An 18,275-nucleotide genomic window follows, 5' to 3' on the forward strand; every position below is an offset into this window, starting at 1 on the left:
GTGATCATCTTGTATGTGTTAAATCTATAAAAGATAACAGAGAAAGACAGTGGTGCCACCAAAATGTGGACAGTATCTTAGCCCTGCTTTCTTAGGCCTTAAAATCTCCAAAATTGTTGTGCTTGCTTTCATTTCTAGCTTAACGTTAATTCTGACGCCTTCCACTTGGAGTAGCTAATTTTGTTCATTTTAGGGGAAAATGTTTTATTCTCCTAAATGGTATGCTATCTTTTGAATAATCTCATTAAAATTACATTGGCTTAGGACTAAGGATGTAGCTCAGTGGTACAGCACTTGCTTGGCATATGTTGCCCCAGATTTTATTCCTAGCACTGGAAAGAAAGAAAAGAAGGGGAGTAGGGAGGAAGAGAGGGAGAGAGAGAGGGAAGAAGGAAAAGAAAGAAAACTGGCTTAACTTCAACCAAGTATATGAGTGTTTGGGAATTTATAAGGAATTTTACAGTATTCAGAGGTATGAGTTTCTTGCATTATTGAATTACAGGATTTAATGATATTTCCATATTACGCTTTATACAGTTTAAGATGAAGTAGATGAAAAAATGTTTTATGTAAAGAAGAAATATTGAAGTTTTAGCAAAAAGTCATCCATTTTTAGGTTTCTTAGGGCCTAAAAAAATGACAAATTAGAAAACAGAAATGATTTCACAAAGTAAGCTAAAATGCTACCCATGAAATACGTTTAATGTGCCTTCTGATAGGCAGTCTTCAAATGACTGCAACTAATTTAGCCCCCCCAAATCCCTTCTTTTGGAATTTGTAAACCTACTCTTTTTCATTTCCTTTTAACCCTTTCACACAGCTTACATTTATGATGAAAAAGCATACCATACATCAGTAAGTTTAGCTTGCTAAACTTTTTAAAAAAAAACAAAACAAAACCGGAGTAAAACTTGTCAATTTCATAGATATTTCAAACTAACACATCAAAAGTTTAGGCTTTAATAAAATTAGCTGCTCTTCACCTTTCATTTACAGAAATAACACCTACAGTAATACACTTGTCTAAAGTTTTGTAATTCTTAGCTGGGCATGGTGGCACATGCCTTTAATCCCAGCACTCAGGAGGCTGAGGCAGGAGGATGGCTGTGAGTTAGAGACCAGCCTGGGCTACATAGTGAGTTCCAGATCAATCTCAACTACATAGTGAGAACCTTTCTCAAAAACCAAAAAAAAAAAAGTTTTGTAATTCTTACAAGTTTTACATCTGTATTTCTTGTCAATTTGTGCAACTGACTTAGTTTCATTAGTAGTCTGTCTTTAAAACATAAAGTACAAGAGGCTGGGGATGTAGCTCAGTGGTGCCGCTGCTTGCCTTGCAAGTGCAAGGACCAAAGTTCGATCCCTGGTACCAAAAAAAAAAAAAAAAAGAAAAAGAAATTTGAATGCTAGTTCTTTCCCTAAAATTTCCCTAGTAATTTTTTTTTTTTTTTTTTTTTTTTTTGGTACCGGGGATTAAACACAGGTCCTTGTGCTTGCAAGGCAGGTGGCGGAACCACTGAGCTAAATCTCTGGCCCCCCTGTAGTGATTCTTAAAATATTATTGTTTAAATGTTATACATTCTTAATATTAGATTCACGATTTCTCCTAATGCTTCAATGATACCTCGGATTTTTTTTAAAACCATATAACATGTTTTATCTTTACATTTTTATTTCAATACAGTGTGTCTCTCTCAGGAACCTCCAGCACATATTTCTTTTTTTTTTTTTTAGTGGTACTGAGGATGGAGCTCTGGACCTTGTGCTACTGAGATAAATCCCCAGCCCACATATTTCTCTTTTATTGTGCCACTTAACTGGCCAGCCAAAGGAAGACAGTCTTGACAACAGTACCTATTTCTATATCCAGTGTTTGATAGAGTTTAAACTGTGATTAATGTCAAGCCAGTGGGGGAAAGCCTATAAAATTACACCTGTAATTTAATATACTGCACATTCTGTGATTTTCAGTTTAGTATTTATTTTATCGCTTTTTTGTTTTTCAGGAGAGAGCTTTGCAGAATTCAGATCTGCAGGATCTGATGATGGTTTCACCGATTTTAAAACAGCTGATAGTGTATCACCACTAGAGCCACCGACAAAAGACAAACCTTTTCCAGCACCCTTCCCCACAGGAACTGTACAGCAGAAACAGCCACCACAAATTAAAAATCCTCTGAACTTAGCAGACCTAGATATGTTTTCCTCGGTTAATTGTAGCAGTGAGAAACCATTGTCTTTTTCAGCTGCATTCAGCACGTCCAAATCAATTTCTACACAACCTCAGCCAACAGGTTCTACTGCAACTACATCAGCACCAACATCGAATAAAAGTTCTAGTTTGGCTGATGATTTTGGTGAATTCAACCTTTTTGGGGAATATTCTAGCCCAGCATCTGCTGGGGAACAGGATGACTTTGCAGATTTTATGGCTTTCAGTAATAGCTCTGTTTCATCTGAACAAAAGGCAGATGACAAATATGATGTCCTTAAAGAGGAAGCTAGTCCTGTTCCTCTAACCGGCAACTTGGGCAGCACAGTGAAGAGTACACAGAACCCAGCTGCCGCGTCTACCAAGTATGATGTCTTCAAACAACTTTCTCTAGAAGGAGCTGGGCTGGGTGTTGAGGAGTCAAAAGATAACACTTCTTCTGGAAAAAGTGATGATGACTTTGCTGACTTCCACTCCAGTAAATTTTCTTCCATGAACTCGGACAAATCCCTGACAGAGAAAGCAGTGGCTTTCAGGCACACCAAAGAAGACTCTGCTTCAGTGAAATCCTTGGATCTCCCTTCCATTGGTGGCAGCAGTGTTGGCAAGGAGGACTCTGAAGATGCACTTTCTGTTCAGTTTGACATGAAATTGGCTGATGTGGGAGGAGATCTTAAACATGTCATGTCTGATAGCTCTTTGGATTTGCCAACAGTTAGTGGCCAGCATCCTCCTGCTGCAGGTGAGGAATTGGTGAGATTGCTCTGGTGATGGTGATTTAGATTTCAAAGATGATTCTGTGGGTGTTGACTTACAGAAGAGTGAGGTTCTGGTCCTTTACCTTTACTAATTTCTAATACTTAACCTCCTTGTTGCCAGTCTCTTTGAAACAGTGTTAAATTTGATTCTGTGGATACTTGGATATTCTGATACTGTGACTACTCTGAAACTTAGATTGAGAGCTAAGATATTTTTATTTTTGAAATCCAGTACCAATTTAGTGTTCAGAGGCTCATAGAAATCCACTGCTAAATGAACCTCACGTTGCCAGAAATTTTATAAAGACTTTTGCAGTTTTCGCATTTGCAGTTTCTTCATTTCTTTGAGCAAAATCAATGTTTCCCCCTCCTTTTTTCTTCTCTTGGGTATTTTTAGCAGCTACCAATGCAGTATTCTGTTATAGAAACTGACTCTTACTGGGCTGAGAAAGTAAAAAATTAACTAGTTTTACTGCAGTTTGCCACATCCCTTCAAAAGAGGAACAGGGAAAAGCTTACGGTATTTGTGGATGTTCTATGTGTCACGGTCTGACAAGGAGGCAGGCCTGTGGTGTTAGTGGAATACAAGTAATGTTTTCAGTGTGAATGTTATTACTGGAAGTATTAAGTTGTAACAAATCTGTAGATGCTAGTATAGGGAAACTACTAACTTTCTCACAAAAAGTTTGGAAACATCTTATTAGGGAGCCCTCTTTAAATTCTGTGTGGAATTACATGTAGCATTTTATTATCTAGTCCAACTTCCTATCATAAAACTAGATTCCCAAGTGTCCTAGTTTTTGTTTTGTTTTTTAATACGTATATAGAAATATAAACCTATTTTGTGGCCTTTAATAATGAGAACTCTCTCAGTATTACTGTATTATTCTAGAAAGTATATTATGCATCCTAAGGGTTTGTATTTTTGTTTTTTGTTTTTAACCTGAGAGGGACATGTAAGATGCTTCCAGGTTTACAGGTTCAGGCAGAAATTGTAAAGTACTATAGCTTTTGCATATATTGAACTGGTGAGTCAGAAACCAAGATTACATCTATCCTTTAGTTAACTGAAATGTTGCAGGTTTCTCAAGTTGGGTGCTGAAATGGGAGCAAGTTAGCAGAGACAGTACGTGTTTCATGTTGCTACTTGCTAAGTGGGCTGTATGAAGAGCTCCTTGTGCCCTTCACTATTTCCTTTTTGAGTTGTTTTATACTTTTCTTCAGAAAATTTCCTATTTTTTGCTGCTATTTGTTTGATAGAGTGATTCTGTTTTTCTTTATGTATGAGCTGCTTGAGCCACAACAGTTGATTGCAAAGTACTGTTTTCTGAACAACACTCTGATTTTCATTTTTAAAAATCTCATAACATGTATACTAGCCTTTGGACTCTAAAGTTATTAATTAGAAGCTATTTTTCTGAAAACGAATCTATATTCTTTCACAGTGCCAAGCTAGATGTCTTTATGAAATGAGCGTAATCTGAGTTTGGGGAGTCTTTTTCTCCCCCGTTTTATTTGAGGAGGAGGCTTGGTTGTTTTGACTGATCTTGTTCTAGTAGACCTGTTAAAATAATCTGTGCTCATGCTCTCTATGTATGTTTGGAACATTCCCAGATTGGAACTTGTCATGTTCAAGCCACCTCTCTTCAGTGTGAGGATACTCTGAAAAACAGATTGTTCCCTCCCATTGGTCTGTAAACCTCCTGTCATAAAGGAGCAGTATCCCTTTAGAGCGGTTGTTGAAAGGGGTTGTCTGACCAAGGAGCTGTACCTGTACTGTTGTGGAGCAAAATTCCTACATAAATATATTTAAGACGGTAAATGACAGGGATTTCTTCAATACAATGTGGTTTTACTATATGCTCCTATTCACTACAGTATCTCTTGCTTTCTCAGTGTGAGGGTTCAACGTACATCTTGTTACAGAAATAAGTGGGCTGATGAACTGAATAAAACCTGATAGAGTTCCACGTATGGGCCTTAATCCTGTTTAGAAACCCTAACTTAACTCTGAAGGGGATACTGTCTCTTTTAACTCTTGCTATAATTCTTTGTATGGAAGATAGAAAATACTAATAACATTGCTTGATTTCTCTGCCTATTATTACATTTAACCCTTTGAGCTCTTGCTGCATATAATTTCAACTAGGCTGCTCTTTCCCCCACTACTAAATTTAATCTCTCCAGCACTGAAGCATCTTGATGTTCAGTCATTAAGATCATTGGTTTTGCTGGCAGCAAGAGCTTACCCTTATTTGTGACATTCTCAAAGGGTCAGCAAGACTTCTCTAGCTACCTACCTGTACAGTAGCTTTTCATTGACATTGAAAATCTTTGTATTTTAATCAGCGCCTTAATTTTTTTGGCCGCTTTTCTGATGTCTTTTTTTTCAATTTAGATATTTTCTGTGTGAATGTGCCTTTTCAAACTTGCTTTCGTATATTCCTCTGCCAATACTGATCTGCATGCTTATTCTGATGACTTATTTTCCAGCTCTTCTGTACCACTCTCTTTTGTGATCTGTAAGTCCTGTGTTAATAAATAATTCTTTGGCATATTTTGAAAGTGTGAGGATGTGTGTAATTTGTATTTTTTCAGGGTTAGACCAAAGAAATACCTGGCTGTTATAAAGCAAGTGCAAAGCAAGTAGTATCCCTTGAGACTAGATGTTTTCCTTTTTGCTTTGTTTCCTCAAATACCTGTCTCCTAAGAAACTATTGATACATTTTAGCCTTTGTCTCTTATAATTCCATTGGTGTAAGTTCTTTTTTAAATTTTATTTTATTTATTTTTGGTACCGGGGATTGAATTCAGGACCTTGTACTTCCAAGGCAGATGTGGTGCCACTGAGTTAAATCCCTGGCCCAGTTGGTGTATGTTCTTAATGTGGCATTGGGTTGAAATATAACTTTAGGGCTAAGGCTATAGTTCAGCGGTAGGCTTGCTTATGTGTAAGGCCCCTGGGTTCGATCCTCATTACTACAAAAGAAAAAGAGGAAGAGAGAGAACTTTAAACCTAAAAGAAGTTTAAACCTTGCACCACTTTATATAAGGGACAGAGAAATGTTCTTCACTACAGGAAACTGGAGTATATTTTGTTGTATAGTGCCTATCTGTACTAAGTGTTACATTGTGAAGAGAAGAGGAAGGTAAGGAAGAAGATGTAAGAGTTGAGTGTTGGGAAAAGAGGGACACGAAGATAATGAGATATTTATAAGCTTCACTTAAAATACGTCATTGTATGGTTTTGAGATGGACTTCTGAGCATAGTATATGTAAGCTGAATTTAAACTGATGATCTGTATATGGAAAGTCTTCAGAACTACTTTTTTTATTTGAGTTTGAAATTGAGTACATCATCCAGTATTTGTAGAGCATTATCGTTCTAAATTCAGAATGTATGGAGCAACCCTCAGTCTTTTTTTACTTCTACTGCATAAACCAAGTTCTGAAAACAACTTCAGGAGATATATCAGACAAATTAAACTTTAAAACTATTTTCATTTTTAAGAAAACAGTTTATAAAAAGACTAATGAAAGTGAACAGTAGACCAAACGTGGAAACTACTGTATTTTCTTCATTTTAGAATATAATATGGCTGGGTGTGGTGGCGCACGCCTGTAGTCCCAGCCGGAAAAAGGATTATTTCAGTGGTGTAAATTTTTTATTTTAAGGATCTTAGTTCTTAGGGGTTTTTTCGGTTTTATTTTTCAAGATTTGAGGAAAAAAGGAAATTAAACCATTGAAAATGAGGATTTCTTTCATTCTTTTTCTTATCTGGGTTTTTACAAACCTTATATGAATGCATTACATTTTTTTTGTTTTGTTTTGTTTTGGTTTCTTGGTACTGGGGATCAAACTCGGGTTCTCATGCTTGCGAGGCAGGCGGCAGAACCACTGAGCTAAATCGCTGGCCCTGCATTACATTTTAATTATGATGTGTGCTGCTGACAAAATTGGAAGAAAGAAATATGTTGGTGTAGCCTCCATCTACTGATAAAATACGCTCCCCTGCATTTAGGAGGTTCCCTTGGAATGCGTGTGTGTGTGTGTGTGTGTGTGTGTGTGTGTGTGTGTGTGAACAATATCATGGTGGCTTTGGCTGGAGAATTCCTTTGTCATTGAAATTCGCTAATGCTAACTTGGTCCATCTGAAACTGCTTTATTTTAATTCCTTTCTGATCAGAAGTGGCTATCACTGTGTATGAAGCACGCATTCAGAAATTGAGCAATTAGTATTTCCTAAATATCGTGTTACTTTTTAGAGGTAGCTTTAATAGTATAATATAGTGGTTAAAAAAGTTTTTTGCAATAAAGAGTTGAAAAATTTGTGCCCATGGGTTCAAACAAACAAAAGTAGTGTTTTCCCTAGTGTCAAGTAAGATATGGTTGGTTCATGGTGGGCTTCTATCAGTGCCTGAGAAATTACACAAATGTATCGATGTTCTGCAGTCACTCTTTTATTCATGTTACAATCTCTGCTAATTTTTAGAAGTAGCAGATGAGCACAAAGGAACACTGGTAATCAAAGCTATGCTAAATCCCAAAACAATTTTAAAAATCCAATCTTTTTTTCTCATTGTATTGCCCATACTAGTTTCAAACTCTATCTCAGCCCCCAGAGTAGCTCAGGCTACAGGCATGCAGTCCAGCTATTTTTTTACTTACTTACTTACTTGCTTACCTACTGTTTACCTTGTTATTTGCCACGCTAGGGAGTAAACCCCAGGGCCTTGTGCATGGTTGGCAAGAACTCTTACCACAAGCTATATCCCTTACTCAGATTTTTTTTTAAGCTGCTTCTGGCTTTTTGTTTTTGTATCATTTGAGTACTTTTGATAAGTTCTTTCAGAAAATAGTCACTCAGTAAAAGTGCCATCTTCTGTGCTCATTTGGTATCATTTTAATGAAATTTTTATTATTAATTTCAGATAGTCCTGATGTGTATGCTAACATTATTCCTTGGCCATTTAGCCTCTGACTTAAAATAGCCACAGGATTATCACCTTTCTTTATTGAGTTTAACACACTAACACAGAAAGCTGAAGGTGTTTACAGTTAGTGTGGATATAATTTAAACCACAGCATTATGGGAGTTGGGACAAAGGAAGAATGGAAGGTTTTTGTGCAGAACAGAAAATACTGGGAAACAATTATATAATGTTATGCCTGTCATACTATACTATACTGTGATCACTTTTGTTCCTTGTTTTCTTCTGAAACAGGGTGTTTGGGACTTACAGAACACAGGCAAATCAGGTTTTATAGTCAATAGGGAATTTTCTCTAAAGTAGAATAGGCACACAGGTAGAGAGAAATGGAAATGTACAGATATGTAATGGTTTGCTTTGATGAGTCTGGATTATATCAGTGTTATAAACTAAAAGATATTTCTTAGTCCAATGAACATTGTTATTACTACTTTAAAATAGTGGAATTTGCACGTGTATTTCCTCTTTCCCTAAATTCCTTCTTCAAAATCCACAGTAACTCTTAATCTTCAGGCATTTACAACTTTAGAAAATGTTCAGGGGAATGGGTACGGCGGCTCACATTCTTGGAAATACCTTGTTTTCAGTGTACAGCATCAATCAAAAGGGATTTGAATAGAGGTTATAAAAGGATTGATAGGACTACTGGCCAGCATATACAAGAAATTCATGTTTTGATTTGTGAGCCATGATGGAAAGCAGATTGTGTAGTTTATTCCTTTGCCCTCTGTAATGGGACATTCCTAGTTACAAAAAATACGTGTGTTAAAGCACACAGTTCTGTGTATTATCTGTGTGCAATTGTAGTTCAACTTAGAACAGCCTAGTTCTCCAGTGGAATTGGAAATACAATAGTGACTCTCTGGTCACTTTATTGCATTCATTTTCCTTTTTCTTTTTTTTCTTTTGCAATTTTCACAATTCAGCTATCAAACTGAAAAAAACCTCTGCTCTAACTTCAGTGATTGCAAATGAAACATGAGTTGTTCCACATCATTTTTCCAAACAAGTCTTGTACTGCTTATGTTGTAGGTATTACATAATCTTTAATATTTTTAAGAGCATTATATAATAATGCACATAACTGGATTACTTAGAAAACTTGAAACAACACAGAAATGAGGGATTTTCTTGCTTTAACCTACCTTCAATGAATTGACAACCACATTTTTCTTAGAAAATAGTTTACAAATATTCATTATGCCAAGAAATACTATATTTATATTGTTTATAAATGCTAAAGTTTAGAGATAGGTGTTAGGCAAGTGTTATGCCATATATTGCTTAGGTAATGTCAGTTTTAGTACTTACATATTCAAAGGAGCTAGTAAATTTAAAAAGTAAATTTAAAACTCAATTTCAAGGCTTGATTTTAGTGAATCTTGTATATTTACTTTTTGGTTTTTTTTTGAGACCGGGCCTCACTATGTACTCCAGGCTGGCCTTCAACTTGATAGTCCTTTTGCCTCAGCCTCCTGAGTGCTGGGATTTCAGGCCTGTGCCACCTCACTCAGCTTATATTTACTTTTTTTAAGCTTAAAATATTTTAAGATTTTCATTTGGTTCTTTTTAGTCTTTCATTTCTGTGAGTTGTTCCATTAGGCAAAATGTTACATGCATATAATTTTTAATAAAAACATGATTTATAGAAGGCCTGTGTAGTAGAAAAGTGCTGAAAAGCTCTTCAGCAGTGCTAATCTCATATTGCTTTTAATGCCTTTTAGCTGAGTATATGAGTCATTTCAAATTTTTAAAAATTTTCAAAAATTTTCTTTCCTGTTGCGTAATTGCACAAAGGGTCTTTTTATTACCATAGCAACTTGATTATAGTGTTTGATCTGGTGCTATCATTTCATTAACTTTATCTTTGGTCTCTAGGAAAATTGTTACCCTCTAATCAATGAGATTCTGGGAACACTTCTTTTGTTTCCCAAAAGAGCTTTCTGGGGCTCTAATAAGAAAAGTATCTGGGGCCAGAGATTTAGCTCAGTGGTTCCACTGCCTGCCTTTCAAGTGCAAGGTCCTGAGTTCAATCCCTGGTACCAGGAAAAAAAAAAAGAAGAGTATCTGTCTTGTGAAAGATTTTTCTGAATGTGCCCCTTGAAGCCTAGGCTTGTATTTAACTGCATTGTCTCTTGAGTGTCACCTCATTTGATTCTGGGCACCTTCTGAACCCTTTAAATGGTAAGAGAGAGACTACAGTAGGAGACTAGGAAAGTATTTTGCCTGAAGTCTCATTTCATTCATTCTAACTCGAACTTTTCTGAGGTTTTTTTTTTTCCTTCTATTGAACAAGCTATATTTGAAGGTACCATTTGCACAACAGAATTTTAAAATTATCATTCAGTGAGAGATATTTACCTTTCACTGGTTGGCTTTTTCTAGCGTACTTTATTATTAACTTAGTGACCATAGCAGAACATAAAGAAAAAGATTTGGGGTTAGGGTTAGAAGAGCTATGGAAATGTTAGGAGCTTCCTACCTTCCACGAACTATGCAGAATTACTATGAAAGCAAGAAAAGGATGACCCAGGATTGGATCACCTATCAACTGAACGGTGAAAATCTGGGTTACAAAACTTTAGACCCCTTTCCTCATAATAGTGTATGTGATTGTCAGAAAGACATTTGTCCTTCTTTCCTCATACACAGTGACTAAAATGAAATGAAACTCATCACCCCAGCCGAATGGACAGCACTGCTGTAAAAAGGGCTTCTCCACACCAGCCATGTTCAGACTCAGCTGGTTTTACTTTTTGAAAATGAGCAAGAAACTTCTTCCCTAGTAACATTAAAGTGATGAATTGGATTTTTATTTTTACTTTAAAGTAATTCCATTTTAGGCCCCAAAGCAGCATCCAAATGTCAGATTGTGGCCAGTAGCAACTGTGCTGAACAGCTACTGTCTTACGTATTGCTCTCTAGGCTTTGAGCTGGCCTTCCATGCACATTGTCACAGTTGATTGTGCTAACACAGCCCTTCCGAATACACGTCTTCTCATTTTACAGAAAAGCAAGCCACTTTTCAGAACTATGAAGTAATCTGCCTAGCGTTCCATAAGTAAGTAGTTGGACAGTTGAATTCAGATCTATCTAAATAAAAAAAAACCTACATGCTGTCGGTTTTATAATACCTGTTAGATTTTTTAAATATAAATTAAGAAAGCTTTGTATAATGAGCCTTCTCCCCTAGAATTTCCTCTTCCATTTTTAAATTGGGGTGGGGGGCAGATGCTTAAGGTGAAGCAGAAATAATTGCCTAATAAGTCCCAGACCTTTACTTCTATTTTTCTTAAGGGCTAAAGTAGATTAGATTAATTTTTCTTTCCTCATACTCCATCACAGCAGTATGAAATCCACCAAAATAACAACTAGGTAAGTAATTGCTTGATTAAAATCTCATATTTGGCCTTGCCTGAGACAAACTTCCTAATGAATTACTAATAGTTAAGCAACATCATTTGTACTTTAGTTTTGAGAAACTTAATTTCAAATTAGTTTGTCATATACATTTCATGCCTTAAAAGAACACTTTCCAACCAAGTATAGAGGAAAGACATTTAGGCAGGGAATATGTAAGTACATTTATAAGGGAGCAATTTATGAAGTGACCTTAATCCAAAAAGTAAATATGTTAGTAGATGAAACTCCTGTCTTTCTTGGTAATTTCTATATACAAGGAAAAAAAATTATTTGGAACTAAATGCCAACTCAAGCTTAATGTGGGTTTTTTAAGATCAGAAGTTACAGCCTAACTTCTTTAATTTTGGTACAAGCTCTAAATTTAGTTACTGCAGTATACCATAAAACTGATCAGATGTGCTAGGCATCTTACTAAATTATGAGCTTGCCTCTAATTTTGGGGTCTTATTTCCCTTTCAGATATAGAGGACTTAAAATATGCTGCTTTTGGAAACGACAGTAGCAATTTTGCCATGAGCACACTTACGAGCTATGACTGGTCAGACAGGGACGATGCATCTCAGGGCAGAAAACTCTCTCCATTTGTCCTCTCAGCAGGAAGTGGATCCTCCTCAGCTGCCTCAGTTCTTCAAAAGAAAGAGACATCATTTGGCAGTTCTGAAAATATTACCCTGACATCTCTCTCCAAAGTAACCACCTTTGCAAGTGAAGACAGTCTTCCAGAGACTACCTTCCCAGCTCTTGCCAGTTTTACAGACGTGATTCCTCAGACCAATGACCAAAAGGAATATGAAAGTGGAGACTATAAAGATTTCACAAGACAGGATCTGTCCATAGCAGAACACAGCCAAGAGGTCACATGTCCAAGCCCAGCTTCCAGTGGTGCCTCTCATGAAACCCCCAAAGAATGTTCAGATGACTTTGGAGAGTTTCAGAGTGAGAAGCCTAAAATCAGCAAATTTGACTTTTTAGTAGCCAATTCACAGAGCAAGATGAAGTCCAGTGAAGAAATGATCAAAAGTGAGCTGGCAACCTTTGACCTTTCTGTTCAAGGTGAGTAGCTTCAAGGTAGATTTTACTATTGTGAGATACTAGATACTGTTTCTTAAGAAGAAAATGTTGACTTATGGTTTAGCAGGAAATAGATTTTCCATCTTTGAAATCAGCGTCAGTGACAGATAACTGAAATAAAGGTTCCCCTGAAACTGAACTGAAGTCAAATCAGTATGTCTTAGACAACCACATTTGAGCTAACTATAAACCTGACATGAGGTTATTATTGATTGACTTATTTGCTTAGAAGTATGTTGTTTAAAAAAAGACTAAGCCAGACATCTTGATGCACATTCTGGGAGGCTGAGACAGGAGGATCACTTGTTCAAGCACAGCCTGTGCAACTTAGTGACTTCATGAGACTGGGTCTCAAAATTAAAAAAGGACTGGGGATATAACTCAGTGAAAAGGTCCCAGGTTTAATCCGCAGTACTTTAAAAACAAAAACAAAAACAAAACAACAGATGGTATCTTTTTTGAAAAAACCAAGGAGCCTGCATGATATAACCGCAATTATATCTCTGATTGCAGGCAGTCCTTTCATACAGAGGCTGCAATGTTGTGGCTATGGATCTGCATCCAAACTGCACATCTGTTTTGATAAATCCCTAAATGTGAACTCATTGCCAATATTGAAAAATAATGGGATTTCTAGCTTTTCTTGAAAAGTCATACTAGCTGGCAATACTAGGCCTTCATCCCTATATCTTGACAGTCAGCTGCTACTGATTACCCTGCCCCCAGACAAGCAGACTCTGCCAGTCTGCCCCAGTCTGCCCCAGTCTCCCCCAGTCTCCCCCAGTCTCCCCCAGTCTCCCCCAGTCTCCACCAGTCTCCACCACTCTCCACCACTTCTATCTCCAGCTGACCTCGGGTGTCCTGTACTTTACTTGCCAGACTCTGTAGACATCAGAATTTGTCTCTTCTGCTTTAATCCCATCCTGGTGGAAGAGATCATGGACTTCGCTTGCATTGAGAGAATATGAGGAGACTCTGCTTGAGCTAAGCTGAGTAATCAAAAACTTTTCAATATATCATCTACTCCTCCAGGGTCGCACAAGAGGAGCTTGAGCCTTGGTGATAAAGAAATAAGCCGGTCCTCTCCTTCTCCGGCTCTGGAGCAGCCTTTCAGAGACCGTTCCAACACTCTGAGTGAGAAGCCAGCTCTGCCTGTCATCCGTGACAAGTACAAAGATCTGACTGGAGAGGTGGAGGTGAGCAGGGTCGTTCTCTTCAGAGGAGCAGGTAGAAAACCAGCTGAGTCCTGAAGACTCCAGGAAAACATGCTTTCAGCTTTCATAGGGGGAAGTGGGAGGGTTGGGGCACAGGGTGCCATATGTCAAAGATGATTGAAGTGAGAGACCGATACTCTTAGTTCTAGGCAAAAGCACTTCTCGGATGTGACTTCCACTAAAATAGTCAGAGACCCTAAAACTGAAATCATTCATAAGATTTCAAGGAGGAGACTCTTTGAGGGATTCTTTTTGAATGCCTCTAGTTTATCGTCCTACTGTTATAGAAGAACCATGTGCTAACCAATTGTGCCACTGGAGCTGCTTATCATCCTGCTGAACGTGGAAACATCAAAATAGAGGCGAGAAGGGAAATGTGCTAGATCTCCTGTTTCTGTTTGCTACATCTTACTCCCGTGTTGTCTTCCTCCTATGGCAACGCACTTAGTTCTCCTTTCCCAGTTTCTTGTTACACATGCACATGTGCAATCACAAATGCACACGCACATAGAACATTTTGCCTGTGGCATGGAAAATCAGTAAATTGACATCAGCTCTTGTAGTGGCTGCTTCCATTGTGGTTTACTTCGAGGAAAGGCCTGCACTGTTACTGACTAGAACACACAAGACAGTTATTACTCACAGAGAGAAGCTGCCCTTAAGTCATTTTCCTCAGATTCACAGGGCGTGTGCTCAGAAGTCACATGTGTTAGTAATTTAAAATAATTATCAGTGGGTTCAAAAAGAATAAGTGCATTTACAAGAATGATTTCAATAAAAAGGAGTCTTCCCCGCTCTTTTTCATTGACAGAAGTCATAAGTAGAGGATCCTCAGCTTGCCTGTTTAACCCAGTTTTTTGATTAAATCCACAGGAAAATGAGAGATATGCATATGAATGGCAGAGATGCCTGGGGAGTGCCCTGGATGTGAGTATGTCACCTTTGTGTACACACATACACAAGTGCTCTCATATGTCATTTTGTCTTCTCCTTTTGAATGAGGCAAACTTGAGGGGAACCTTATTTCACAGCCCCATAAGCAGGACAATCATCATGTCCTGCATAAGTTTTCTTTTATGTTTGTTACCATAACAGATGAGTTGTTCCCTCATCTGTTGCTGTGTTTAAGAAATAACAAAGTAGGCCGGGGATTTAGCTCAGTGGTTCCGCTGCTGCCTGCCTCGAAAGCACAAGGACCCGAGTTCGATCCCCAGTACCAAAAACAAAACAAAAAGAAATAACAAAGTGATATTACCTCTGCCTAAATGAAAATTATATTTAAATGAAAAACTTATTTTTTCTCTTCCAAAGAAATAGAGGATTGTTTCTTCAAGATTAAAATGAGATTCTCAGGGACTGGGGTTTTAGCTCAGTGACACCACACCTGCCTCATAAGTGCGAAGTCCTGAGTTCAATCCTCAGTACCAAAAAAAAGATTCTCAGGTTTGTTTTAGCGTAGGTGTATGTATGTATGTGTGTGTGTATATATCATACATACATACATCAGTCACTCATAGTTTTTCATACTTGGCTTTTCTATCAGGTTTCCTACAAATAATAAGTTGATTTTCAGTGACCTTTCTTGATTATATGTGATACAATTTTATTTCTTGTAGGTCATTAAGAAAGCAAATGATACCTTAAATGGAATAAGTAGTAGTGCTGTTTGTACAGAAGTTATTCAGTCAGCTCAAGGCATGGAATATTTATTAGGTATGTTCTTTTATATTTTACTTATTCAAAATCATTACTCTCTGAATTATTATCAGTTTTTACTTGCATTAACTATTTTTATTTATTTTGTTTTATTTTTTGGTACCAGGGATCGAACTCGGGACCTTGCGCTTGCAAGGCGGCTGCGGGGGGACCACTGAGCTAAATCCCCAGCCCAACATTAACTATTTTATACTACATCACAGGCTACATTCAGCTTCACTAAGTAACATCTGCATTTGTAGAGAAGATACTGAAGTTATAGGCAGTAACAGCTATTTGACCTAAGGTCTCTACAGCTAAGCATTCATGTCTTTGTCATATATAATAGTAACAGTGCAAATGATATCAGTTCCTAACTTAGCAGAGTCTGAATTAGTGAGGCATTAAAATTAAATCATTTTATTTCCAATCAATTCTTTACTGTGCTCTGGCTTTTTCCTCTGTTTCCCTTAATGGCATAAACAGTTTCCCTAACTTCCTGGCCATCTTCAGCTGTTAAAACACCCCAGTCCAACTTGCAGCCTCAATCTCTGTTCAGCGTCCCTCCCCTTCCCAGGCTCAGGCCTTACCCACAACCAGGCCCACATGCACTGGAGCCTAATCTTTACAGATCTTCACTCAAATACCACCTTCTCAATGAAGTTTTCTCTGGCCTCCCTCTTTTGTTTGTTGTTGTTTTTGACACAGGATCTTGCTGTACAGTTTAGTCTGGCCTTGAACTGACTGTGGCCCAGGCCAGCCTCTACCTCAGGGTGATCCTCCTGCCTTGGCCTCCCAAGTATGGGGATTATAGGCATGTACCACTATGCCTGGCTCTCTAGCCTCCCTTTCTCAAAATGCTACCCCTTCTCCTATCCCTGGCATTTCCATCTGTTTCTGCTTGATTTTTTTCCTTAGCCTGTTCACCTTTTTTACCTTACGTATTTTATTATTCTTGTCTTCCTGTCTCTCTCCCTTCACTACAATAAACTGCCAAGAAGGCATGGATTTTGGTCTGTGACCCAACACCCAGCGTAGTGTGTGGCACACAGAGAGTACCCAGAGTATTTGCTGGATGAGTGGACAGTGTAGGGGAGCAGTTTCTGCTTGATTTGTCCCCTTACTCTAGTTTTTTTCTTGCCCCGACAAGCAGAAAATTCTGCTGCATTAGCAGATGACCAACCACCAGGAAATGTTGTGCATGTCTTTTTCTCTAACAGCATTCCTAATATTTATGGAAGATACTTAGAAGCTCCCTTTCTTCTTAGGATGGGCAGTAGTTCCTGCCCTTCACTTGGAGAAAGAAGAGGAAAGGCCATAATCCTCTACACAAGGCTGATAATCTCCTGGAATTCTCCAGCACTCTCAAGCATTAACCTGTTTATTACTCTCACTCACCCTTTGAGGAGATTATCCTCATTATCCCAGCTTTACAGATGAGGAAACTGAGGCACTGAAAGGTTATATGATTTACCCAAGGTTACATGGCTAGTAAGAAGTAGAGCAGGGATTTGAATCCAGGTAGTGTAGAATCTGTGTTTTTACTGGTAAGCTCTACTGCAGCACTGGCAGGTGACAGACAGGTGGATTGGTCAAAGAACAGTAGCTTCATTAGGGCCAGGGATTTAGCTCAGTGGTTCCTCCACCTGCCTTGCAAGCACAAGGACCTGAGTTTGTTCTCCAGTATCAAAAAAAAAGAATAGTAGGTTCACCTCTGTCCAGATATTTCCTTAATTCCAGACAAGATAGCAGCAAGAAATGATGCTGCCTTGTTTTGCTCATCTGTTTCTCTACATTTGCAGCACCTAACTGTGTACTCTGTCTCCCTGCCAGGGGTTGTTGAGGTGTACAGAGTAACCAAACGTGTGGAGCTGGGGATAAAAGCCACTGCAGTGTGCAGTGAGAAACTCCAGCAGTTGCTGAAGGACATCGATAAAGTATGGAATAATCTGATCGGCTTCATGTCACTCGCCACACTCACCGTAAGCCTAATAGACAGTTGTCTAATAGACTCTTCTAGAAACCTAAGTTGTGATGCGAGGAATGTATGCTGATGATGGCAGTTATTGGAGGATGATGGCGCCTACTGGGTCGTTGTGTTAGAAGACAATAACATGTGCAGTTAGTTGAATAGGGCCGGGTTGCCTTCTGGTTAGATGTAACATGTACTGTACCTAGATAAGAGGCTAGGACATTCACCGTATCCTCATCTTATTTGTTTGTTTATTTTCTCGGTACCAAGAATCAAACTCAGGACCTTGCACTTGCCAAGCAGGCACAGTGCTGCAGAGCTACATCCCTGGCTCTCTACATCCTTTTTAATTTTTTGTTTTGTTTTGTTTTGTTTTTTGTACCGGGAATCAAACTCAGGTCCTTGCGCTAGCAAGGCAGGCAGTGGCACCGCTGCGCTAAATCCCCTGCCCTCTTCGTCCTTTTGAATTCATATAGGTACATACAAATTTTTTTAAAGCATTGATTCTATTTCCTTCCTTTACACTTGTAGTGACTTATGTTCTTCTATCTGTCCTTTTAAAAAGCTATGTGGAGGGCTGGGGATGTAGTGCAATGGCACCACATCTGCCTTGCAAGCACAAGGTCCTAAGTTCGATCCCCAGTACCAAAAAAAAAAGCTATGTGGAGCCAGGTGTGGTGATACATGTCTGTGACCCCCAAAGCAGAAAGACTTCAAGTCTGAGTCTGACTTGGGCAACTCAATGAGGCAGTCTCAAAATAAAAAAATAAAAATGTTTGGAATGTAACTCAGTGTGAAAGCCCTGAGATCAGTGTGTAGGACAGGACAGGACAGAACAGAACAGACTGCAGGGGAGCTGAGGGTATAGCTCAGTGGAAGGACACTTGCCATAGCACTGTGAGGTTTTGGGTTCAATCCCCAGGGAAAAAAAATAGATC

The 18,275-nt window shown here is 38.3% G+C and overlaps 1 protein-coding gene across 19 annotated transcripts in view; it reads left to right on the top strand.

Moving 5' to 3' along the window:
- Nucleotides 1–18,275, top strand: part of Synrg (synergin gamma) — a 61,724-nt gene that overhangs the window by 29,224 nt on the left and 14,225 nt on the right. For 15 of the 19 annotated variants that reach the window (XR_780762.2, XM_010626809.1, XM_010626812.1 and 12 more), the window contains 6 exons: nucleotides 2,007–2,954; nucleotides 11,845–12,438; nucleotides 13,489–13,652; nucleotides 14,544–14,597; nucleotides 15,287–15,383; nucleotides 17,199–17,347. Coding sequence is in view for 18 of the 19 variants with exons in the window: in XM_010626809.1 (XP_010625111.1) it covers nucleotides 2,007–2,954; nucleotides 11,845–12,438; nucleotides 13,489–13,652; nucleotides 14,544–14,597; nucleotides 15,287–15,383; nucleotides 17,199–17,347 (2,006 nt within the window). In the remaining variant the exon portion in view is untranslated. The remainder of the gene's footprint in view (nucleotides 1–2,006; nucleotides 2,955–11,844; nucleotides 12,439–13,488; nucleotides 13,653–14,543; nucleotides 14,598–15,286; nucleotides 15,384–17,198; nucleotides 17,348–18,275) is intronic. The other 4 variants (XM_010626814.1, XM_010626828.1, XM_010626824.1 and 1 more) reach the window with 2 other exon arrangements.

This window comes from Fukomys damarensis, unplaced genomic scaffold (genome assembly GCF_012274545.1).
Source record: "Fukomys damarensis isolate Sample0158 unplaced genomic scaffold, DMR_v1.0_HiC HiC_scaffold_13, whole genome shotgun sequence".
Taxonomy (NCBI): domain Eukaryota; kingdom Metazoa; phylum Chordata; class Mammalia; order Rodentia; family Bathyergidae; genus Fukomys; species Fukomys damarensis.